This window comes from Staurois parvus, unplaced genomic scaffold, assembly GCF_062004578.1.
Source record: "Staurois parvus isolate SC_StPar_1 unplaced genomic scaffold, SC_StPar_1.0 ptg000264l, whole genome shotgun sequence".
NCBI lineage: Eukaryota > Metazoa > Chordata > Amphibia > Anura > Ranidae > Staurois > Staurois parvus.
The window spans coordinates 5550171-5577372 of record NW_028318060.1 but is presented as its reverse complement, the minus strand read 5'-3'; the positions used below and the strand labels follow the sequence as shown (position 1 = coordinate 5577372).

Genomic DNA, 27202 nt, shown 5'->3' with positions numbered 1-27202 from the left:
AGAGCATAGCTCGGCCCCTCCCCCACTCTTTCCTCATTGGCTCACTGGCTGTGATTGACAGCAGTGGGAGTCAATGGCTGCCACTGCTGTAGAAGCCACGGTTCTCATGCACATTGCTGGGTCAAGCTGAGGGGGAGCTGCACCAAGAAGGTTTTTACCTTAATGCATAGAATGTATAAGGTAAAAAATCATCTGCCTTTAGAACCACGTTAATGCCATATAATTAGTTAGTTTAAATGCAGTTAAATGCAGTAAATCCTGGCATAACTGCAACATTGTTTTACAGTTATGCAAAGCCATCCCATTAACTTACGGAGAAAGTTAGAATGCGTTTGTAAATAAAGTAAAAAGGTACCCACAGAGTTGCCAGTTGCCACAGGTCAAGATGAGCTAAGGATAATGTGCTAGATATGGATTCTCTATCAATAGAAGTAAAGTCCTTAGTAGAGCCAAGCAACTTCAGCAGCTCTCCAGAAAATGGGGGGGGGGGGGTCCCTGAAAAATAGACAAAACCAAATTGAGTAGTCTATATTCATTTGCACCAAAAAGAGTGCCAAATGATGCTAGAGTTCAAAAATAAACATTTAAAAAACTTCAAATGAAATGTTTAGCTAATATTAGCTAAACATTTTCGTTGTTTTTTTGAATATTTTATTTATATTTATTGTGCCTGAGTACCTATTTAAATAATTTAAGATTTTATAAGTTTTTACATCCGTTCTGTAAACCTAAGGTAAGGGGAGAACTATAGGCCCCTGAAATGTGTTGGATATTTGCTGTCCTTTCCATGGTCATTTAATGAACCAATAAATCATGTTGGACTTCTTGCTTTGTTTAGAACTCTTTCTTGTGCAATTGCAATAGGCAATAACCTCCTACTCCTTCCCCAGTTCTTGCAAGTACGCTACATATTATTTTCTATGGCACACTGCAAAGCACAACTTATAGGGATCTTATATTATTTCCCATATATGTACCTTTTCTTGTGAAGCTCTTAATTATGATATTAGGCAGAAACAGGAGGCAGAGAAATACATTATGCCAGTGGATAGTAGAATGATGGAAAGTAACTCTGATACAGATGCTGGAGTTGTATATAGCCTTGTATTAAAGGACTGCAGGGCAGCCCTACTCAATACAATGGTTCATGGAGTAAATGCCAGGATAAATGTGAATACTGATTAGCTAAAATAACAAATAATAATTATAGTGCAGTGCTTCTTATCAAAAAATATATAAAAATGCAAATAGATAGTTGTACATTAGCTTATGTGAAAACATATACTTCCTCTTAATGTGAAATAAATAAATAACAATTTAAAAAAAAGTATGCTTTCTTATACGTGAAAAAATGAACAATATCATGATCACCACATCTGTGAATAATTCAGCATCTATCAAAAATAGTAAACAATCATTACCAAATAGTGAATTTCAATTGTGCAAACACACATAACAATAACAGTCCTCAAATGACAGTCTTATAATCCACAATATTTGTGCATGTGGCAGAAAATCCAATTTTCCTGAAAGTGCTCCAGTGATCCTATACCTGAGGTTCCTCAGGTAGCTTTGAGGAAGTCCAATCAGGACACAAAATACCAGGTGGACATGGCCTTATGACATCACCATACTAGGCGAGGAAATGGCAGGGTACACAGTGATCGGTGTCTGGTAACAATACAGTTATTACATACTGTATATACTTTGATGCTGGTTCCTGTTTTTAACTATGAGAGTGCTTTGATTTTTATTGATTATAAAGAATGTACACAGTGAGCACTGTGAAGTCTCTTTGTATCTCTCTATGAGCAAAATGATGTTCCTGTAAGGAGTTGACTGCCGAAGAGGAGATCTGTGAGTATATACTTGATGGGGCTTGAGCTTATGTTGGTTTTGACTTCTTAATACCACTGAGGTCCATATAAATAAGTGAGGGCACATGTGAAGAGCACTGTGGTGTAAGAGACTGGTGCACTGTCAGTGTGTTGCTACTGGCACTGGAGAAAAATTGGATTTTCTGGCACATGCACAAACATTGTGGATTAAGACTGTCATTTGGGGACTGTTTTTGTTATGTATATTATGTGTTTATGCACAATTTAGATTCACTATTTGGTAGTGATTATTAATTATTTATGACACATTGATTATATATACAATCATTGGAGCGATTTCATGTTTCTTGGGATAGATACTGAATTATTGACGGATATTAATAATCATTGTGATATTGCTCATTTATTCCATGTATAAGGAAGCATGTGTGTTTTATTTAATTTTATAGTTCTTTCACATTTAGAGGAATATGTTTTCACATACAAAGTATACAGTTATCTATTTTTGTTATGTATATTTTTTGATAAGGACTATTGTTTTTTTTTTATTTTGTTGTATAGTTGTGTGCATACTGCTTTTTTTCTTCATTAGTTTGTCTGTGTTATATTTCACAATGAGTTGCTTATGCTATACTTTACACACATCTTTCATTTTCCTAATAATCTGTGTGATCCTTTGATCTGTTACAGACAGATGTCTGAGTGTTCACTTTTGTGAACAATGAATGGTATTACTAAGTGCTCTGTGCTCCATGTGTCTTTTTTTATATATTTATTTTTTTTGAGTCCATATACTGAAGGTTCACTCTTACTGAGTACACTATGCTAATGTTTACATATAAAGGAAAAGACCAAACATAGCTTAATGTCCATCCTTTGTTGGTGCAAAACATCTGCACAGCACATGTACCAGAATTGCTAGGTTAGACATAAAGGAAAATGTTGGTTCTGAGTGGAAAACGATAAAAGCTGTTAATAGAATATTGTGTATTTTTTGTAATATTATGCAATATGCATATTATTTATGTAATTCTTTGCAAGAACATGGTCTTGTGACAAAGAATTTGAGGTATTTAAATGTTTTATTTATAAATGGCTTCTTTTTAAGTAACATTTTTTCTATTATTGATTTTTGACTGAGGATCACAAAGGAGAGAAGACAAATCAATATCTTTGCTACCCCTTAGCAATATTAGATAACATACAATTATCATTAATCTCAAAATTGCTCCTAGATATGGAAAAGGCACCGACCTGAAATTAGACTCATACGAGTTGATTTACTAAAGTCGAATATGCTGTTTACTTTGTAAGGAAATGTTCAAGTTGCAAGGGTATTTCCCCTTAGCTTAGTGAATGTGGTGTAAATGCACTTTGCAAAGAATACTCAATCACATGCAAGTAAAAAAACCCCCAGTATTTTTACATCATCCTATCATTACATGACGTGATGATAGAAGTCAGCAGAGCTTTAGCTTATTCACAAAGCTAAGCAAAAAAGTATCTTGGAAAATGCAAATTCCCTTGCACTGTGAGCAGCCTATTTGCCTTTAGTAAATCCATCCCATATTGTTTCCCTTTCGCTGTCTTCTGCTAAATGGCCTTTATCATGCACACACCTTATCACGTACCTGGTGATGGAGGCCAATGGAGAGAGGGCTTCCCTTGCGGCTAAGTTCCGGACTCCCCTGAGAGTGGGACAGCGGGAGTCTGGCCCAAAGTTGCACAGGTTGCCTGTAGGAGTGCTGGTTGGTGGTCCACTCAGAAGCACAGCTGGTGCACGGAGATAGGTCTGCAGACAGGAGGCTCCTGTGCGCGATATGTAAGCCCTTCCGGAATTTGGATGTTTACTGGATAGTTGGTTCAAGCCAAGGTCAGGTACCAAGTGGAAGTCAGAGTGGACGTAGTCAGATGGGAAAGCCGAGGTCATTCACAGAGGAGCGAGAGACAGTATCCGTAAGTCAAGCCGAGGTCAGATCAGGGGTAAATCAGAGTAGACAGGTCCAGGAGCAAGCCGAGTCGGTAACAAGAAATCACAAGTCAGAATCACAGGAAACAGCAAACAGGAACCAGGAACAGGGCACGGGGAGCTAGAGACCATCCAGCAACCAGAGGAAGTGATGAGTCTCCTTATAGAGGCTGTCTGGCAGCAGACTGAGGCTGATATGTACCTCTGCGGCCATGTAGAGTACTGGCAGAAATGCCAGATCTTCCAGAACTTCTGCCGTGGACAGGACCCTGACACACCTCTTATGTTGCAGGAGGCTGTTTAACATTTTTCTTCCCCCACAGTGCAGTTCACTTATCACTGTGTGGATGAGAAGTGAACTGCATATCGCCTCCTTGTGACTGAGTGTGGCAACCATCAGTCAGGAGTCGGTATTGTGCAGTTCATGTCCTATCGAGAGAGGGGCATGCTAACATAGTAAGCTGCACTATTGACACAGACAGGTTCTGTACATTCTTCCATTGTGAAAGTGATGTCGTGACAGTCTGTACTTACTTTTACCATACATCAGTTGGAATACATTAATTCTGTTTTGGAAAACAGAGATATGGGACTCAATACTGCATTTCATCAATCAGTTCTCTATGAACAGTATCAGACAGTTTATTGCCAAACATTTGAACTCAGATATTGACAGTAAGAAAGTGGCTTTGGTGTCCCTCAGTGATAAGCTGAACAGGTCTGGGTTTGGTTCTGCAGGAGATCACCGAATTTCAAAAACGTTCGGATTCTGAACCCGATCCCTACTGAAATTAATGTGAGCTGAATAAGTCAAATTAAAAATGCCTGTTTTCTGGGCTAATGTGCAAGGAGTGTCGAAAAATAGGATAGGGGAAGAAGAGGGGTAAGGGGTGGGCTCAGCACTGAGGAACATGTATCAATGCAAAAAATAAAAACAGTAAAACTTTTTTTGCAAGTGAAGCAGTGATTTTTTTTAGCACTGACATTTACAAAGGAAAAAAGTTTTAAACTTTCTGTCGAATGTTTTTGACAACTGTCATTGCCATTTTTTTAGTCTTCTTTGTATTTTGGGGACCTTTGGAGGCGTTTGTGTGCTTTTTTTTGTGAGGCTTCCCTAAAAATCCATCCAGATCCTTATTCCAAACATACAAACTGTCTGGCCAGGAAAGGGGGTTTGAGTGTGCTCCTCACACCCAAACCATACCAGGCCACAGCATGGGAGTGCCTTGCAGGGGCTGACACCCCCAGGAAAAGCACCTTGCCCCCCTTCCCCACAACTCTTGGCTGGTGGGTATGAGGGTCTGTAAGTGGTGGGGCTTATTGGAATCTGGAAGCCCCCTTTAATTAGATACTGGCTTCCCCCCTACATGAACGAGTATGGGATATATAGTATTCATATTCATTCACAAAAAAAAGTTGCAGCCTAGAAATAAAAACAGCCAAATGTTTAGCAAGTCCTCTACTAAAAAAAATCCCCCCAAAAAGTTCCTTCGTAAATCCACTGTTACTCACAACATCCATCAATGCAGAGTTATGTTAATCATGATGCCAGATCTGAACTGAAAAGAAAAACCACCACCACCGAAACACACCTTGTTTGATCACTTGTCACCCACTGAATGTAAAGTCCGGCGGATGACAGCTGTTAAAGTATATACAAGAGGATATGGGTCTCTTGACCATGCAATTGACCATATATGGACATGACAGGGTTACATGTATATAGGGTGGAATTAAATATCTAACTTTGAAACCAAGTATCCTGAAGGTGTCAAGGTATCATCCCAAAATGTACTACAAACAAGATACTCCATATTGCTAAAAGTATTAGGACACCCCTCCAAATCATTGGATTCAGATGTTCTAATCACCCCCATGGCCACAGGTGTATAAAATCAAGCACCTAGGCATCCAGAATGTTTCTACAAACATTTGTTAAAAAATGGGTTGCTCTCAGGAGCTCAGTGCATTCAAGTGTGGTACCGTGATAAGCAGCCACCTGTCCATCCTTGAAATTTCCTTGCTACTAAATATTCCACAGTCAACTGTTAGTGGTATTATACCAAAGTGGAAGCAACTGGTACAACAGCAACTTAGCCACAAAGTGGTAGGCCATGTAAAATGACAGAGCAGGGTCAGCACATGCTGAAGCGCACAATGCCTTTTCCAACATGACTGTGCACATGAGTGAGTTTGGGGTGGAGAAACTTGACTGGCCTGCACAGAGTCCTGACCTCAACCCGAGAGAACATCTTTGGGATGAATTAGAGAGAAGACTGCGAGCCAGGCCTTTTTGTTCGACATCAGTGCCTGACTTCACTTCGCTTCTTGAAGAATGGTCAAACATTCCCATAGACACACTACTAAATCTTGTGGACAGCCTTCCCAGACAAGTTGAAGCTGTTATAGCTGCAAAGGGCAGGCCAACTCAATATTGAACCCTACAGACTAAGACTGGGATGCCATTAAAGTTCATGTGCTTGTAAAAGCAAGCGCCCCAATACTTTTTGGCAATATAGTGTATATAAAAAAATAAGGATTTTCAATATAACTTTCAGGAGACCAAAAACACAAATATATGCATAAAAATACAATTGTTTATTTATGCAATGCTAAAAGTTTTAAATCAAGGAACAAAACAAAGTAAAATGAACATATTGTTGAACTGTCAATGTGTTTTGAGAGAGCTGCTTCATCAAAACAGAGGCCCAAAAAGGTTAACATGCAATTCTACAAGTAGAGCAAGCAATCATAAGGATGAAGAAATCACATCTCACAAGAATGTAACGTAAGATATTCAGCTATCACAAAATATAAGACAATACTAATACAGAACAAAATCTGAAAGAAAATAAAAATCTGTCTATACTGCTCAAAAAAAAAAAATCATGTATGGCCATATATGGCCTTTGATGTCACTGAGATCCAGCACTATTGTTTACATGGCTGGACATTCCTAGCTGAAACCGAACCATGAACTCATCCTTAGTGTCTGCCATGATCACAATATTTCTTGGCACCTATGCATTGGGGGATTCCAAAGTTGAAAGGACACTGAGTTGAGACAGGCAAATTTTGTTATATAATTATATTCAGAGATTATAATAGAACAACAAAACACTCACATGTAGTAGAAGAAAATAGTAACACTAGGTGCAAGAGAAAGGTTCTGAATAATTGGTAACATTTCCTGTTATGTTCCTTAGCAAATGTATCTACTTAATTCTTACACACATACAAAGTAATTCTACTGAGGACTACCTCATTTGTGGAACAACTCCATCATCACTGACTTCTAAAAGTTCAATGTATGCTGAAGGGTTGGAGATGAGTGTTTAGTGATTCAGTTTTGGGAATCTGAATATTTTTTTGCTAGGAACAGAAAAGTCTTGCAAGTATGAGATATGAAAGTACTCATTTAAGCTTTTTTTTTCAGCCCGCTGGCAGAACAAAAAAAAAAAACTGAACCAAGTATGGCCAGCTTTAGTTGTACTTCACACTATAAAATTTTCAGATAAATTTAATTAAGTAATTTGCATAATTATCATAATTACAGTATATTGCCTATAGTTACCTGAAGAGCGGATTATGCATAAAATAGAGTTACTTTGGTTAATTAATTCCCTCCTACATTCCTTAGTTTATCAGATGGAATGCTTGTATTTTATGGTCACAGTACGGTGCTTTGTGGAAATCCAGCAATGTTATCCTTCTTTACAACTCTACAGTACTTGTATAATGAGTTGATGAAAGATGGGATCAAACATAGAGTCACTAACAGACATGGTTAGCATTTGTAACAGTACACAGAAACTGCACTGCCTATTACATATGAAATAATGCACCCCTGACTGGGAAATATAGCAACATTACACCACAAGGAACAGTTTTGAGACAATGCAAATCAGACTTTGGTGCCAGATATGGGCAGCACAGTGGCTAAGTGGTTAGCACTTCCGCCTTGCAGTACTAGGGTCATTGGTTTGAATCCCAACCATGGCACCACCTGCCTGGAGTTTGCATGTTCTCCATGTGTGTCTGCGTGGGTTTCCTCCCACACTCCAAAGACATGCTGGTAGGTTCATTGGCTCCTGTCTAAATTGGCCCTAGTATATCTATGTATGAATGTGAATTAGGGACCTTAGATTGTACACCCCTTGAGGGTTAGGGACTGATGTGAATGTACAATATATATGTAAAGCGCTGTGTAAATTGATGGCGCTATACAAGTACCTGAAATAAATGAATAATAAATAGATGCTCAGCTTAAAAAAAATCAGCTAATACTTTTTTTTACAAATCATATAGTACCAGAGAGACTTATGTTTTAATAACATTCCTCTGTGGATACTTTATTTCTTATAGCACACCTAAAATAGACTGCAATCTTTTTAACACACATCACCATTTTTGCTGAAAGCATTTATGGTGTATATGAATTAACTTTACATTTGTAAAGTGTGAAATGTAAAGAACAGGAGTAGCTGCATACTGTTTTCCCCTTGTGCCCTTGCATTCATTTAGATAATTGATGTCCACATTGCTGCCATTGGGTTATGTGTGGTCCTTTTATCTTTTTACAGGAGTTCAGGGGATGAGTCATATATAGGAGAAAATATGGCAATAGGGATTTTCCTTATTTCCTTTCATTTGCTAACTTCTGTTGGGCATGGGTTGAGATAACATGCAATTCAGCTCAGCCATCAAAGCTGAGCTCCAGGCACAAAAACTCTAATTTGAATATATTCCTCAATAGCCACAGAGAATAAAAAATCTACCTTGTGTAGACCAAACACCTTTGTAAACTATATTATAATATAAAAGTAGCAGTGACATCATTATTGTGCTGGACATAATGTGCAGAGAACAAAGCTTTTGTTTATTGAAAACTCTAGTATTTTTATTTGTGATCCCCTAAATACATTGTCTGTGCAATACTAAATATTGCAGTTATTATTACACACTTACCATTGTGCAATGGTTGGAATACATGTTATTATTTCCTTATTCTCATTTATTTATTTTAAAACAAATAAAATGTAATTTTCAGTCCTTTAAAGGAGCAGTTCACTTAAAAAAAAAATTAAAATAAAATAATAAATGCACATTTTTTTGTGGGTAAAAAAAATATGCATTTATCATTTTATTTTGTTAGGGACCTGTAAAGCCTTGCACCCATGATCAGCAGATCATGGGTGTGATGCCATGGTCCTGCAGACTGTCTGTGTACCTGTTTGCCCATACCTCACATATAGGCAGGAATTTACACTCAGACAGGAAGCTAAATGAACTACCTAGCGTGATCAGCAGCGCTCTGGTAGTTCATTGTGATCTATAAGCCAACAGCCGGAAAGGCTATCAGGACTTGTAGTTTTCCCATTCACAGAACACTGTGAATGAGTGAAGCAGCTGTCAAGATTGGGACTGGGGGAAAGTGGACGCTGGTGCATTTGTAACATGTTACACCCTGAATATGGATGTAACATCTTACAAAAGGTGAACTTATCCTTTAAAACAGCTGATGTCTAGATGTTAAAATGTATCTAAAGCCATTTTTGTAAGTTTTAGATATAATGGAAAAGTGTTCAAATCCCTTTCAGGCTTATAATATTGTCTGTATCCTTTGCCATCTGTGCTTTTTCTGGTGATTATTATCACTGGTACTGAAAGTAAGGTTAAGGTGACATTTTGAGTTGTCACTGTAGTGTGAATAGAGGGGAAGTCTTCCAGTGGAGAAACTTGTTAAAGTAGCCTCCTGCTAGAAGGGGTTTTAACCATTACTACTATATACAAAACTAAAAAAATGTTTTGGCTTTAGATATACTTAACCCCTTAATGCTCATGCTTCCTGGCCCCCTAAGGGGTTTCTAATGCTGGGAGGCCTGTGACCTCCGTGATTGGTTGTCACAGCGATCCCATGATCGGAAAGCTCCTGATTGCAAGTAGCCGGTAACTGTGCTGGGAGCATCCAGGGAGTGCGCTCTCGGCACAGCTTTGTTTACATTTTGTTACACATATATGCGGCCTCTCGGCGTCAAGGCCCACCCGCCGAGAGGCCGCATATATATGCGTACTGTGGGCATGAAGAGGTTAAGCTCAAGTTAGTATTTTGCCCTGCAGTGTAGGGACAGAAGTTGCAGAGATTGTGTTTGCAACAAGACTTTTGCATTTGGGGTGCCCATAGGGTCTTCCAAGCCATATTAGAACTCTCCCTCCATCATCATTACTTGAGCAAGTGAGTGGCAATTTTACTTCTTCAGGAGAAAGAGGGAACATAATATAGGAGTTGAGGATGCTTAATTTAGAGAAATGGGTTCAGACAGTTCAGGGGACATGGTTTGTGTCTTGCAGAAGAGCACAGAGGTGTCATAGGTACTATTCCTCCAACTAATACCAAGGATGGGGAAATATTCCTTCCTCTGATACCAATGATGGGGCACTCTTCATCCCACTAACACCAATGATGGAGCACTCTTCATCCCACTGACACCAATGATGGGACACTATTCCTCCCACTGACACCAATGATGGGGCACTATTCCTCCCACTGACACCAAATAAGGAGCTCTATTTCTCCCACTGACACCAAATAAGGAGCTCTTTTCATCCCACTGACAGCAAATAAGGAGCTCTCTTCATCCCACTGTCACCAATGATGGGGCACTATTCATCCCACTGATGCCAATGCTGGGACACTATTCCTCCCACTAATACCAATGATGGGGCACTATTCCTCCCACTGATGCCAATGCTGGGACACTATTCCTCCCACTAATACCAATGATGGGACACTAGTCCTCCCACTAATACCAATGATGGGACACTATTCCTCCCACTGACACCAATGATGGGACACAATTCCTCCCATTAACACCAATGATGGGGCACTATTCACCCCGCTGACACCAATGATGGGAAACAACCCCTCTCACCGACACCAATGATGGGGCACTATTCCTCCCACTGATACCAATGAGGGGTCACTATTCCTCCCACTGATACCAATGATGGGGCACTATTCCTCCCACTGACACCAATGATGGGACACTATTCCTCCCACTGACACCAATGATGGTGCACTATTCCTCCCACTGTCACCAATGATGGGGCACTATTCATCCCACTGTCACCAATGATGGGAAACTATCCCTCTCACTGATACCAATGATGGGGCACTATTCAGCCCACTGACACCAATGATGGGAAACTATCCCTCTCACTGATACCAATGATAGGGCACTATTCCTCACACTGATACCAATGACTGGACACTATTCCTTCTTCTGCTGACTACAAGCAGTATTAGTACTTAGTACAAGACTACTTACACTGGAACATTCTCTACTCCCTACTGCCACTCTGGCCCTCCTTAAGTCTGAAAGACAGTAAACCGGCTTTGTTAAGGCAGCTTGGAGACTCCTGGTCTAGTGAATCACAAGAATTTTACAATTTCTTTCCGTCTTGTGAAAGGTACTTTGAGTTGCAAAGAGCGGCTCCTTATTTACTACCTTTATTTGCATTTAGCTTGATTCTGTTATTTTATTTTGTGTACAGTAATATTGTTACTCTTCATATCTCTGCCACATATGATAGAAGATCTGTAGCTTTCTATTAGTTTAAAGATTTGTTATATTACATTTCTAATCAATTTTTTAGCATGATACATTATCCCAGTTCTCTAGTGGCAAAAATGATTCTGTTTGTACCATCATATCTTACTGTTAGTCAGCTATTTACTTAATGTCAGATCACATACTCTGTATGTAATTAGGCTGACAGGTCTTTTTTTTTTCTATTTATTTGCTTTAGTTTGTTTAATTTTCTATTACTTTTTCAAACCTTCTTGATGTATTGACTATGCAGCTGCAAGGGAATGTGGGATTTGTAAAAAAAAATTACATTTGTTTGATTTGCAGAATTTAAACTGCTGTAGCTTTAATCCAGTCCTGGCAATTCCTGACTGCACTGATTACTAAACATATGCAAATGCATGTTGAGAACAGCTCCTTATATTTGTAGGATGCTTGGAATATCTTCAAAAGTAGTTTTGCTCCTGGGATTTAATCAATTTATCTCAGCTGATTCCTCTAATTTTCTCAACCTCCTCTCTCATTCTTTTTGTTTGTTTTTATTTGCTAACAGTCACAAGAAAGAACAATTTAGAGTACACAGCAAACACTGCAAATAAATATGGTTAAAGAACCTGCATAAAACTATGATACATCTGCTGTCAGTTGTATATTTAAAGCAATATTAAACCCAAAACCAAAAATGGAATATTACAGCTTAACAATCATTAGACAGGTTACATTAATAATCTTTTTTTTTTCTTTTCAGACTTTTTTCTCTCTGTTTTTACTTGATAATCTGGCCAGTTACACACCTGCATTAGCGTGCCCCCACTCTGGATGAAGGAGCACAGGGGGCACCATTGCACAGCAACATTGTCAGTCTGGGGAAGGAAAGTTGTAAATGGACTTGTAGATTTAGATTACAGCTCACACCTTAGAATCAATTACAGCAACATTTTTTTCCCTTTTGGGATTAATGTAAAAAGGTTTTACATAAATAAATAAATAAAAGCTTATAATTGTAGGGACCCCTGTCAGTTGTAAATGGTTTGCCTAATCCCTGTAGCTGAAACAGTCTGCAGGAGAGCTTGTTCTTTTGAAAAATGACAGACTTACAAGCCAGTTCACCAGATGAAAATAGAAGAAAGAAAGCCTAAAAAAGAAAACAAATGCAGCCACCACAACTAAGAATAGGTAGGCTGCAATATAATAAATGCTTGCTTTTGGGTTTAATACTTTTTTTAAATATTAAAGTGTGACTTTTCCATGCAAGGTAAGATAATAGGTTTACTTTTTCAGCACACAGTACTTGCCACAGAGAATGAAGTTAAATACCTAGTACTTAAGGGTATGGAAATCATGTGACTCATTTCCCTTATCTCACATGATATTTCTGGCTTGTTTAGCTCTGTATAAGCTCCAAACTGAGTGACAGTGAGCTTACACAGGAATTCCTTTTCATCAGTTGTGGGGAGCAGCATGGGAGCAAAGGAAAAACTGTTCTCTTAGGGTGAGGGAGTTGGGATGGGGGAAGCCATTTTACCATATATATAGATATACAGTATATATGTATATATATCTATATATAATATATATATATATATATATATATATGTGTGTATATATATATATCTATATATTTAGATATGCTCAATTTGTTCAATTTGCTTCTGTTTTTTTTAGGGTGGAGTTGGTGAAACTGGGCCTAAAGGTGAGCAGGTGAGTGATACATGAGAATAAACTATGTTGATTAATTATATTTTCATTGGGAATATAAGTAGTTTGTGTCACTAAATTCATTATATTAAATGCAGGGTAGCTCTGGAGAAGAAGGCTTTGGAGGAGAGAAGGGTGAACTGGTAAGTGATTTTTTACTTTACGTAACCCCTAAATGAAGCCCTAATGCTAAATATTCTATTTCTCTGTATACTCCCATGTCCTTTGGCCATGAGCAGCCCTGTTCAATTGTCATACTTGTATTTACAGCACTGTGTCAAAAGATAATGGGAACTCATGACCTGTAAATTTTTTTAATTGGTTACATGTCCCTTCATGACATGCAATACCTTCACATTTTGTCATCAAAGAAGCTGTGAAAAATATATAGAATTAAATAGCCATGAATAGACAGCATAAAAATAGTAATACAGGCTTACTTGCATTACAGTTGAAGGAAAGGGCATAAGACTGAACAATGATCAGCAGTGCTGTCATTTTAGGGCACTCTCTCATGGAGCATATGAAAATGGAAAAGAAACAAGACCTACTGCATATTTTGCATTAATATACACCACTATTATGTGTATATCACAATAGAGCATATGAAATAGTATGTGTAATAAATTATAACTATCTATATGTAACATGTTATATTTTTATTTAGGGTGATTTAGGAAATCCAGGACCAAAGGGATCTGTAAGTATTTGCTATTTAATTACGCACTAAAACTGACACTTGTGTCTGATACTTTCAAAGAAATACAGTGTTATTCATTTTAACCCTTACTTTTTTCATAAACCCCTTTCTGTAAAGATGGTTAAATAAGAAAGCCATTTAATCATATGAAGACATATTTGCTTTTTCTGATTGCAATTCTTGACTGAACGTAAGTGATTAGCTTTCAGAAAGCACAGAAATCTAAAGTTGGACCTGATATTTTATGCCTTTGAAAAATGGCTACAGTGGTTTTCAGTCCAGTTTTAGCCAATCGGAAAACTTCAGCCCTTTGGCACTTAAAATTCATGACTGACGCAGAAAGGCCACTTTTTTGTGGTTAAATGATGACCACAAGCCATGTCAGGTAATGCAAGATCCAGCTGTTTGGCACTTAAGCTGAAGTCATAACTAACATGCCACTTTTGTCATGGTTGACAATTTTTTTTTTTTTATGACCACTGGCAATATTGTGTTCGTTTGCAGCAGAAGACCTGTTTCTGCCTTCAAGAATATGGCAAGATAATTTGTCTGCCCCCTGCATGTTTTAAATTTCACTACTATGAATTTTTAGGATAAAAAAACAAAAAACAAAAAAAGTACAAATCGAATGCTCCTAACACTGATATCAGCCAACAAGACATGTAATGACCTTGGTGATGATCATATAAACAGCTTGTAAGGCTACAAACAAAAAACAAACAATAATGTCAACCGATCGCACACAGGATGCCTCAACATGGCCTCAACGATTAAGCCCACTAGAGGATGAAACACGCCTCAGGGAGCTCTCCTGAAGGTGGAGAGCATAGTTGAAGCCATTTTACATTATCTGGTTTACTTCTGGTCACAGCCAGTTGGCATCCTGCGTGCAATCAGTTGCCATTTTTCACCATAGTGATATTATTAATGCTGTTCTGTGACCGCAGAACCTTTTATCACTCTCAATATTTTCCTGTCATCATAGTGAACAGAGGTTTATTGTACTGTGTGGAAATGTTAATGATTGTGGGTTGGTGTGTTATGGGGGTTAGTAGCATGGATTCTGGTGGGGAAAATCTAAATAATTGGAAAATATAAAGGGGTTTAATGTAAAAAAAAAATTCTAGCAGTCGTGAAAAAGTCACAAATAATACAGAAGAGGAAGATTTACTAAAACTGGTGCATGCAGAATCTGGTGCAGTTGTGCATAGTGACCAGCTTGCTCAGTTAACCGTTCACAATAAAACCTGGAAGCTGATTGGTTACTATGCACAGCTGCACCAGATTCTGTGTGCAGCAGTTTTAGTAAATCTCCTGCCCCTGATGTTTGTAATATGTGTGTAAAATCATTTTCTATTTGTTGCCTTTCACAAGGTGAATGTAACATTCCCAACATTTGACCTTAAGAGAATAGCCATAGGAATATTCAACCAATAGAGAAAATAGCCTAACACTATAGGCTAAAAACGTGATCAGAAGAAGAAATAATATGATAGAGACCTCTGCGTACAAAATGTATGGTGAATGTGGATTTCTATGTTCTCTATGGATTTTTATGTTCTCTATGGATGAGCTGCAGGTCCACCCATTGTTAGGGAGATTGGTCAGATGGACGAAAGGATAAGCATTTGGCCCAGCGAAAAGCCAGCTGCAGATGGAAGTGAGACATTTAGCAGTGGCATTATTACCACTGTTAAATGTGACAACTTCATGCTTAAAACCTTTGACTCTTCAGGTAGGGGAGAGTCATTAGCTGGCCCTCCTTATTTTTGAAAGGGGCTTCTGATTCCAGATCTCCACAATCATCGGGTTGTGGGAAAGATGGCCTTGTCCTCAGCAACATAATGTAAAGGTAGGGTGTTTTGTCAGGGTGCTCCCCCCTGGTATGTGGCCTGGTATGATTCAGGAGGTGGGTGGGGCACATGCATGTCCCTCTTTTCTTGGCAAACCGTGCTTCATGCTTGGATGAGGGTCTAGTATGGATTTTAGGGTGACCCCATTTTTTTTTCTGTAGTAACTCCAACTGCTACATTGATTGTCAGCTTCCACAGCAGTCCTTCATCTGATATGCATACTTACTGTGGTCCAAGCTGGATGAATGTAATTATGCAATTAGTTAATGTCTGGTGTTCAACTTTAACAAAAAAGGTTTGTGCTTTGTGAGACTAAATGAAAATACCTACAGCATATTAAATTGTTTTGTAAGCCACACCACTTTATAATTGCAATACTTGCAAGGATGTTGTCAGTGTCCCCCAGTTTATCTGCATGCTATGAAACGTCTTTTTTACATACAGACTGGAAGTCCAGGTGAATCTGGTAATCGTGGTCCTGAAGGAAGTCGTGGTGTCCCAGGTGTAGAAGGTCCTCAAGGTTCAGCTGGTCCACGAGGGATGCAAGGAGAACAAGGAGCCCCTGGATTACCTGGAGGTCAGGGTCCTTCAGTAAGTAATTAGTGATTTTTTACCAGTTAAAAGTAAAAAGTTAAAAGTAAACAACTGCAACAATTAATTCCCTCAGATCCAGCCTCTGATCATGCAACTATTCATTGCTTGAACATAACCTCCACATTTACAAGCCTAACAATTTGATAACCAGACATAAAACATAAGCTAGCTATTACAACATAAAAATCTCCCAAACTGGTACAGTAAATGACCAGTTTTTGAGTACCTTTACCTCCTTTTGCATTAGCTAGATTCATTAAACAACAACATTAATTTTGCTTAATAATTTTGTGTGCCTATGGGTGAGAACTCTGTAGCTTTGTATAATGTTTTGTGTGGTTGTGGCAGAGGATATAGTGAAGGTTTTCACCTAACTTTATGCCTTTTTTTATCCTATGCTACCTATATTCATGAATTTGTCTACTTGAGAATTAATTTCAGAGTTGAGCTAAGGGCACTGGCACTTTCATGGTTTGTGTCTCATGTTTATGCTACTCACTGCATCATTGTGACTGTAATATAATAGACACTTGCACCTGTAAAGGTTGCTGTAAATATAAGATGCTTAAGTAATAAGTAAAAAAAGACAAGTAGACAACCCTGAGCCAATTGTTCTTTGGGGGAAAAGTAGATCAATGGAGATGGAATGTATCCCTCATTTAAAGGTTGCTCTTTCCATAAAGCCAACACTAGGGATATCACTTACTGCCTCATCTACATTAATATGCAGTTAGAAAATACGTGTTTGCATTTTAGTATAAGGATTTTTTAAAATATTGATATATATGATATCCATTGCTAGCTTGACTACAATAATCTATTTTCAATTGTTTTATTACTGGTTGTTGCTCTTTTCTGTTTAAGCATATAGCTTCTCCTATTGCTTAAAGTATTTTCTTAAGGCCAAACCTTTTTTTTTTAGTTTTGGACAGAGTAGAGTTTAAAACACTTGTCAGTTTTTTTTGCTTTCTGTATTCCACCAGAGATATTCACCCACTCTATTTGTACTGTTTACTGTTATCACTGACAGTGAAAGTCAATCCCAAATTTTGGGATTTCCCCAGAATAGTATTGGAGGGGCAATTGTCCAATGTGGACACTAGTCCTGGTGACTCTGATTCACTTTGGAGGGATTTCTTCACACTTCTTGCTTTGTCTATGGGGAAGTGAAGAGAAATCTCCCCAATGGGACACAGATGGCAAAAAAAAATGTTTCCTTTAGTTCTATGCTAATTGTTTATTTCAGTATCTGCATCTCTATATTTCTCCATTATCTGGCCGTATACAACAGATGGTCTTGAACAGTAGGACACAACTAGCCTAGTAGAACAATTGTTTGTTAACTCAGAGGGCTTGAAATCTAAAATCAAGCCCTGTAGCATACATTTCTAGTGTTGTTTTGAATTTCAGTGATAAACAAAGGAAGAGCATCCTTTAATTTTCCACCTGGCCGATAATGTATTCTCTTGATGCTGGAATCCTGAGGAGGCCTGCTATGGCTATTTATTACTTCTCACTGATATTGGATGATGGAAATCTTATGTATCAATTTATTATGTCTGTCCATTTGCCAAAATTTTGTACCTTTCTCTGTTCATTCTGCTTTAATGTATTTAACATTTTTTGTGTATATAACTACTTGGATAAGTTTTTTCTTTTGTTATTGTAAACTTCTCTTTGTTAGCTTTATACTCTTAGATTGTAAGCTCCGAGGAGCAGGGCCCTCCTATCCCTCTTGTATTGAACTGTATTGTTGCTGTATTGTCTCCCATTATATTGTAAAGTGCTGAGCAAACTGTTGGCACTATATAAATCCTGTATAATAATAATATTTCTTAGCTTTTTTTAAATAATTTGTTTCATTATTTAGGGAAGAGAACCTACAGACCAGCACATCAAACAAGTGTGTATGAGAGTGTTACAAGGTAGGTTAAACTGCAGGATAAAGCAAAAATCACATTTTCATTTCCCAACTCATGTATTTTATCTTAACCCCTTTGCACCCGCACCTCCTGGCCATTTAAATGGTTTTATATGCTGGGAGGCATGGCAGGATTTGTGATTATGTGACTGCCATGATTGGCTGTCACAGCGGTCACATGATTGGAAAGTTCCCGATTTCAAGAAGAGATTGGGAGCTTTCCATTAGCTGGCTATAATTGTGCTGGGAGGCAATCTTGGCACAGTTCTGTTTTTTGTGGGTACGCATATATGCAGCCTCTTGGTGTTAATGCCCACACGTGACAGGCCTCATATATGCCTGTGACTGGTGGCAAGGAGGTAAAGCTATTACTCTAAATGAAAATGCTGTTACATGGTATATTAACTTATACTGTATACTATATGTGTTATGTAGTGGATAACAGCCTCAGTTCTGTATTCACTATTAGATTTGAGATAAATTGAATACAGTAACTGTTGAATCAGTTAGTCTCCTTGAAATTATGGTGATGTCACCTAGCAGGATGCAAAGGCATTATTGAAGTTCAAAAGTCAACACAATCTTGGTTAAGGTTATGAACAGTTATAGGGTTCATGCACACTGGGCATAAGAAATGCTGCCTGTACAGGCTTTTGATTGGCTGTCACAGCGGTCACATGTTTGGAAAGTTCCCCATTTCAAGAAGAGATTGGGAGCTTTCCATTAGCTGGCTATAATTGTGCTGGGAGGCAATCTGGGCACAGTTCTGTTTTTTGTGGGTACGCATATATGCAGCCTCTTTGTGTTAAGGCCCACACGTGACAGGCCGCATATATGCGTGTGACTGGTGCCAAGGAGGTAAAGCTATTACTCTAAATGAAAATGCTGTTACATGGTATATTAACTTATACTGTATACTATATGTGTTATGTAGTGGATAACAGCCCCAGTTCTGTATTCACTTTTAGATTTGAGATAAATTGAATACAGTAACTGTTGAATCAGTTAGTCTCCTTGAAATTATGATTATGTCACCTAGCAGGATGCAAAGGCATTATTAAGGTTCAAAAGTCAACACAATCTTGGTTAAGGTTATGAACAGTTATAGGGTTCATGCACACTGGGCATAACAAATGCTGCTTATACAGGCTTTTGGCATTTCTTTTCTTCAGCCTATATAAGCAGCTCTATATTAGCCTATTTGTCCATGCACATTAGGGCGTTTACAGGTATATTTGCAGAAGAGTGTTTTCTGGCAGAAAAAAAAACATGAGTATGGCATTTTTGAAAGGAGCTTTTTTTGTGCATAAAATGCGCATAAATGCTAATAAATGCAGTGGTTCGGAGTGCTTGGTGTTTTCAAGTGTATATTGATTATAGGGAAAAATGAGAAGAGGGGAAAAAAAAACAATTATAAAAGCAAATGCCCGTAAATGCTCATAAACTCTAGTGCATTACGAGCCAATATGAGAACTATGAGCATTTTATTCTGCTTTTTCTGCTAGAGGTTCTGGCATTTTTTCAGCCGCCTAGCGTGCTTGGACCCATAAAAGGATAAGATTATCTCACTTCCTGTTCCTTTGCTGGAATCCACTAATTCTTTATTAATTACACAACCAGATAGTGAAACCAGCCACTGTAGTATACTCTTGGTAAAGACAGTCATGTTGTGCTGTCACAGAGGTGGTAATCACGGCTGAGGTAAGCACAGTACAGATGTGACTGGTAAGACCACACTAAGTGCTCATAGCACATACAATATCTCAGTGCCATAGACTTCCGGACTGTAAGCTTAGAGCTAGGCGAGATCAATTTAATTTTTGCTACTTCAGATGAGGAGAGTACAGTGATCAGACCTTATTTTCTCCTTGATGTTTTGTATGACCATGAAAAATGAAATGCTTAGGAGTTGCATTAAGAAACAGATCCCAGCAAACAGGGGAGATGAGATTTTAGGGATGGCTCAGTCTGAAGAAGAGGAACTGTTCATGAATTGCTAGTTCTGAAAAGAATACTTTCTAATGTGCTGTGTAATATATCAGTACTATGAGGAATAGGAGAAATAAATACAAGTAAGCAAAAGTAGTCATTATGGAAAAATAATATAAATATACACTGAAATAAAAAAATTCTGTGTTAAAATGACTATATATGAGTGTGTTTGTGTTTGAATTTTATTTTTACAGATCAGTTAGCAAACTTGGCAGCCAGTCTACGAAGACCAGAATCTGGAGCTGCTGGCTTACCAGGACGACCAGGTCCACCAGGTGTTCCTGGACCTCCTGGTGATAATGGTTTACCAGGACATATTGGACAAAGAGGACTTCCAGGGCTTAAAGGTCCTTCTGGTGAAATTGGCATTAGAGGTCCAAAAGGTAAACGATTGCATTCCACCATTTATATGTTCAGAAGCTTAGACAGATTGAAAGGCAAATGGTTGCACATTTTCCACATATTCCAACTTGCATAGGTAAACTCTCAATGCCAAGGTCAGTTTGGCTATAATGTATGTTACATTTTAGTTTGTGAAAACTAGCACATTTGCATTTGATGTATGATTTTTAGGGCCAGAAATTTCAGCTAACATATTTTTCCAACTATTCACTTGTATGGCAAACATTTCTCACTTTTTACACCTCAAATTATACTAATAAAATAACCAAATATACACTTACAGACTCTAAATCTGATTACAATCCCTTAACATAAAACTAACCAAAAAACTATTGCTTATCCTCAACCTAACACCTATATTTAACACCCAACCTGAAGTATCCCCTAACACTGGCCTTAAACCCTAGACCAAATCTATACTATCAGGGTGATAGCTAGTATATTTTCTTGGTAATAAATACTATCATAGTGGTAAATTATATTTTGGCAGTGATATCAATAAAAATGTACCACAATAGAAATGCCATTTAATAACAGCTTTTACATTTACAAATTATTAGTGCCAAAAGAACCTTTTCATTTTGTGTGGATAAAAAAATATAGCGACATGGCTAATGGGCAGCTATATTTCTAGTATGAGAACCGTTAGCTTAGGCCTTCTGTACAAACATTTACCTGAATTTCCCAGGAAGAACTGTGCTATTCTTTTCTTTCAGTTGGACTTTGAAGAATCAAAGTGGGGTTGATTTACTAAAACTGTAGAGTACAAACTCTGGTGCAGCTCTACACAGAAGCAAGTCAGTTTCCAGGTTTTATTGTCAAAGCTTAAATGAGCAAGCTGAAGGTGCAACCTGATTGTCTACCATGCATAGCTCACCAGAGTTTGCACTCTCTAGTTTTAGTAAATCAACTGTACTTAATTTTCACAGTGTGGTATGTCCACAGAAAGACAGTGCAAATCTACCACTACTGAACTTTACTTAGCTCTGGTTTACACCGGTGCACCTTGTCATGTGATTTGACAGTATCAAATAGACCGACCCTATTGTCCTCAATAGATCAGTACAAATCATTGCGACTCTGACACTGTCACAGTCATACCAATTTTGAATGTAGCACCTGCACTACTTTTTGCGATTTCAGGTGCAACTTGCATAGACATCTGTGGATGAAGTCGCACAGATGTCTTCCAAATCGCACCTGAAGTTGCACTGACATGTGACTTTGAAATTATGCAACTTCACTTCACATTTCAAAATCAGATCCGATGTGAACCCGGGCTTAGACATACAGTGTGTATAATGCATTTTGGGAGAATTGCAAACAGCACCATGGTTCTCATTTAGCATAACATTTGAAAGAATGGCTGCTTATGCTGCCCATATAACCAATTAGATTCCAACAGTTTTGGAATCTGTTTGAAGGCCATTGTTCCAGACACTTTGATACTTAAGGCCAAGTGTTATCATAGGAATTGTGTGCTGGTAGAGTGACAGAAATGTATTTATTCATGAGAAATATTTTTGGAAATTTTCAAGTATAAATAACAAAAAAAATAAGATTTTTGTACTTACTATAACATTTTTTCTTGAAGTCCATTGTGAGACACAAGATTGTAAAATAGTTTGTGACAAGTTTATGCTGCTGCCTTCTGGAGGTTTGGACACTGGCAAAATAAAAAACAGTTAAGCTAGCTCCTACATAACCTCGCCTCCAATTGTCATACCTCAGTTTTTTTTAGCAAGCAGCACTTAAAGCGGAGTATGGATCCCTTGGATCTAGCAATGTGACGTGCAGGATATCCCTGCCCAGCCGCTGCCATCTTCCACCAGCTTGATTCCGGGTCTTGATAGCCAGCCGCTGTCATTGGCCGGGTGGGGATAACATAACTTCCACGCATGAGAAGGAGTTCTGATTATGCATTGCTGAATTTGTACAGTGAGCTATGTGTGCATTAAAATTCCTGCCTGTTTGCCCTTTTTTACTTTTTGACCTAAAATTCCACTTTAAAACATAGAATAGCAGGACTTGTATCCCTAAATGAACTCAAAGAAAAAAATAAGGATTTTATAGTAAGTACAAAATTCCAGCAGATGTGGAGTTTATGTAGCATCAATATCAATACAGATAAAGATAATGTCCAGGAGAGACATGCATAATAACCCTAGATCAGAGCTGAAAAACTTCAAGAAGAAACCTATACTAGAAGAAAAAAAGAGCCTCTACCAAAAAAGTGGAGGACACACAATATCCACTGTGAGGGAATAAATATACTAACCAACAGGAACGCAACTTAGAATAGCAGTTATGTGGTCTACCAAAAGTATATTTGTATATAATAAAGCCTAGTGTACCAAATATATGACTTCAGGGAAAGAAAGGGCCAGACAAAATGGAGGAGATTTTCTAAAACTGTTGCACACAGAATCTGGTGCAGCTGTACATAGTAACTAGTTCAGTTCCATGTTTTATTGTCAAAGCTTAATTGAACAAGCTGAAGGCTGATTGGTTACTATGCACAGCTGTACCAGATTTTGTGTGCGCCAATTTTAGCAAATCTCCCCCAATATGTCAATGAAAATATAAGCCAAGTAGAAAACAGTCTGAAATTTAGATACAGTATCTTTAACTTTTGTCATTAACACAACAAAGGTCTAAAATGGCAGGGATGTCCCTAGACGGGAAGTAATCTCTAAAAGATAAGTATGGAAATGAGAGCTCTCTGAACAGGAAATTACATTAATAGAGATTAGGAATAGAGTAATAAAATGGGGTACAGTTCAAATGGCAGCTGATATGACAGACTGATCAAGTAAAAAAAAAAAAATAAGATAGCAGAGACAACATGGTGTTCATGGTACACAAAATACTAAAGTGCAAAATACCAAACTATTTGAAACGGATTCCTTTAAATTCAGAAATACCTATAGAAAGGTATGGAGTTTTGGAAAGAACCAAGTGTCCAAAAGCAGTAGGAACCTTATAAATGGGAAGAACTCAACATCAGAGAAGAGTGCAGAAGTAATTGGGATAGCACAAAAAAAAGTACCCAAGCTAAGCTAGCAAAAAAGACATGCATGTCAATTACTTAATCTAACTTTCAGAAAGCAGGTAAAACTTGAGCATCAAAGCTGTCAGAATAACAGGTGATCCAGGACATTCTCTCACTTAGAACATGTGGGCAAGTTTTTATGCAGAAGCCGGAAAAGAAGAAGTGGAGGATTTATGGCTTCTGGATCTTGCACTGTGCACGTGTACGAGGAGTTGCTGTAACAACAGAGGAAGATTAAAGTCGATCCACCCCATCAGCAGATCTCCTGTGGTGGGGAGGGTATACTATCCAAGTACTGGAGGCACCAGGAACAACACGGTCAATAACAGAGTCAAATAGGCACCTACCTCTGAAGGAAGAGCAAATTAAATTACTAAGTATTTATTTATTTTGTGAGCTGCATTGGATACATTTTTTGTAAACAGCTGCCAGCACTCTAACATACTCTCATATACTATGTGCAGTCCAAAATACTGATTTTTGATTTGAAAGAGTAAATGAAATGCTCCTTAAGGGAATCATCAGCTTCCCAAGCATGGAGCTGAAGTACTCTATGCATGTGAATAGACATTAGACTCATGTGGGAGGCAACCCTAGTAACTTGTAGGAGACCATCATAGCTGAAACACCGAAAGTTCCAGGGTATATACAGTTGTGTTCAAAATAATAGCAGTGTGTTGAAAAAAGTGAATAAAGCTCAAAATCCTTCTAATAGCTTTTATTCCATACACACAAATGCATTAGGAACACTACACATTCTATTCCAAATCAAAAATGAAGAAAAATATATCAAATTTGTGTTGTTCCTATAAAATAATTGAAGAAAAGTGAATATTAGACTGTTCAAAAAAATGTTTGTATTCTTCTTTACAAACTCAAACATTCACTATATAAACTGAAAAATGTTTGAAGATTTTGCTTTCCTTTGAATCACTTAATTAATATTTAGTTGTATAAGCACTGTTTCTGAGAACTGCTGTACATCTGTATGGCATGGAGTCAACCAACTTCTGGCACCTGTGAACAGGTATTCCAGCCCAGGATGATTGGACTACATTCCACAGTTCTTCTCTATTTCTTGGTTTTGCCTCAGAAACTGCATTTTTGATGTCACCCCACAAGTTTTCTATTGGATTAAGATCCGGGGATTGGGCTGGCCACTCCATAACATCAATCTTGTTGGTCTGGAACCAAGATGTTGCACGTTTACTGGTGTGTTTGGGGTCCTTGTCTTGTTGGAACACCCATTTCAAGGGCATTTCCTCTTCAGCATAAGGCAGCATGACCTCTTCAAGTATTCTGATGTATTCAAACTGATCCATGATCCCTGGTATGCGATAAATAGGCCCAACACTGTAGTATGAGAAACATCCCCATATCATGATGCTTGCGCAACCATGCTTCACTGTCTTCACAGTGTACTGTGGCTTGAATTCAGTGTTTGGGGGTCGTCTGACAAACTATCTCCGGCCACTAGACCCAAAAAGAACAATCTTACTTTCATCAGTCCACAAATCGTTGCGCCATTTCTCTTTAGGCCAGTCAATGTGCTGTTTGGCACATTGTAACCTCTTCAGTACACGTCTTTTTTTCAACAGTGGGACTTTGCGGGGGCTTCTTGCAGATAGCTTGGCTTCACATAGGCGTCTTCTAATTGTAACAGTACTCACAGGTAACTTTAGACCTTCTTTGATCTTCCTGGAGCTGATTGTTGGCTGAGTCCTTGCCATTTTGGCTATTCTTCTATCCATTCGAATGGTAGTTTTTCGCTTTCTTTCACGTCTTTCGGGTTTTGGTTGACATTTTAAAGCATTTGCGATCATTTTAGCTGAGCAGCCTATCCATTTCTGCACTTCTTTATATGTTTTCCCCTCTCCAATTTTTAGTCAAGGTACGCTGTTCTTCTGAACAATGTCTGGAATGACCCATTTTCCTCAGAATTGCAGAGAGAAATGCACTGTAACCACCATGTACAACATTTGCTGCCTTCCTTCTTTCCTTAAATAAGGGCAATAATTGCCACCTGTTTTTCAAAGACTGAATGACCTCACTAATAGAACTCCACACTGCTGTTATTTTGAACATGCCCCTTTCAATTAGTGATTCAATTACACAGAATCAGCAGCATGCCTGTCATGACTGTTGGGTCTGTTGGATTTCTATTATTCTACTACACCTGCTAGTAAATTATTTGCCATGTAGAAATATCATTTCTACCAAAAACAGTGATTGATCAGGTTAGTGATGTCTGACTGCTATTATTGTGAACACAACTATATGTCTGTCCTGGGCATGTCTCTTTTATAAGAATAAATCAACTCAAGACATTGCTGCACAAATTTGAGCGACTGCCAATATGGGTTGGATGGTTTTACTAGACAATTCAAAGTAATACCTTTGAACATAGTTCAATGGAAATCCTTAAATGTAAGAACATCATCAATCTGTTTGGTGGTATGTTTGTAAAGGCAACAAACCTGAGCAATTGATGCTAGTGAAGGTCGCAGGTGGCTAGAGGTGATCGAGTCACAAAAGGCAGTGGATGATGTCAGCACTCAGATCTCTCAGCCTTATCCAAGAGGAAAACAGAAGGAACATATTAAAAGTAAACAACTGCATCCACTGTGAAGTAATTCACAGTATATTAATCTGCTCAAGTTCATTTACTAAGGAAGTTCTTAGAGACTGGGTGCACCAGAGTTTGTGCCCTTCTCTGCATCTGGAAAAAAATGCTTGTAAACTGTACAGACAAGCATGTATCAAAAGACACATTTCAGGAAAAAAAAAACCTTGATGCCTAAAAGTACAAAGTGCAAAACAGTTGTGGAACTGACATGGTACAGGCCAGAAGGTTTACTTTCCCCAAATGCGTGGAAAGAGACTGTCACAGACTGGGTCACAGTGACTGCTGTGCAACAGCTCTAGAGTAGGAGAGAGCTCTGCAGCTGTCTAACCCTGTACATCTAAGTGTAGATATCACTACAATACAGGGCTAAATGTGACATTCTATAATAACCAAAAAAGCTGAAAAAAAACACCAGGGGTGTGGGTAAGCATTCCAATGTTAGGAAAATGCCATATGTTTCAGCCTGTAAGGTTGCTTTGTAACTTATTCAGAGACTGGATCACACTAGTCATCATGCCACTGCTCTGCGCTGGAGATTATGCTCTGTGGCTATCTGACACACTGAAGGGCTGGAAAGTGCCACAATTCAGAGTATAGTGCCAACAGAGACTGACCAGTTTCACGCACTAAGTGAGTTTTTAGAGGGCCATACCAGAGGCTGTGCCATGGCTCAGGACCTGGAGTGCACTCTGTGATCAACTAACTCAGTACAATAAAGTCAAAGCCAGTGCCCTAGAGACAGATTTCAAGTTAGTCCTGTGATCCTCCATCCAAGGCATCACCGAGGCTTAACGGATCAGGATTGCTGCTATGGAGGGATTAGTTCAAGCTGCTTGTTTAAGGTATTGTTTGAAGTTACCAATGAAAACATATGCACAATGTAAAAAAATGTCTTGGCTGAAATAAAAAAAAATGTGTAGAAAAAAAGGAATAGTGGTTTTCCACAGCAGAGCTATCCAACCTCATGG

At 38.3% G+C, this 27202-nt stretch overlaps 1 protein-coding gene across 2 annotated transcripts in view; it reads left to right on the top strand.

Moving 5' to 3' along the window:
- The window catches only part of COL9A1 (collagen type IX alpha 1 chain), a 168908-nt gene that overhangs the window by 131221 nt on the left and 10485 nt on the right, over positions 1–27202 (top strand). For both annotated transcript variants that reach the window (XM_089681329.1, XM_089681330.1), the window contains 6 exons: positions 13062–13097; positions 13193–13237; positions 13762–13794; positions 16092–16238; positions 18112–18166; positions 20349–20537. In XM_089681329.1, the coding sequence (XP_089537455.1) occupies positions 13062–13097; positions 13193–13237; positions 13762–13794; positions 16092–16238; positions 18112–18166; positions 20349–20537 (505 nt within the window). The remainder of the gene's footprint in view (positions 1–13061; positions 13098–13192; positions 13238–13761; positions 13795–16091; positions 16239–18111; positions 18167–20348; positions 20538–27202) is intronic.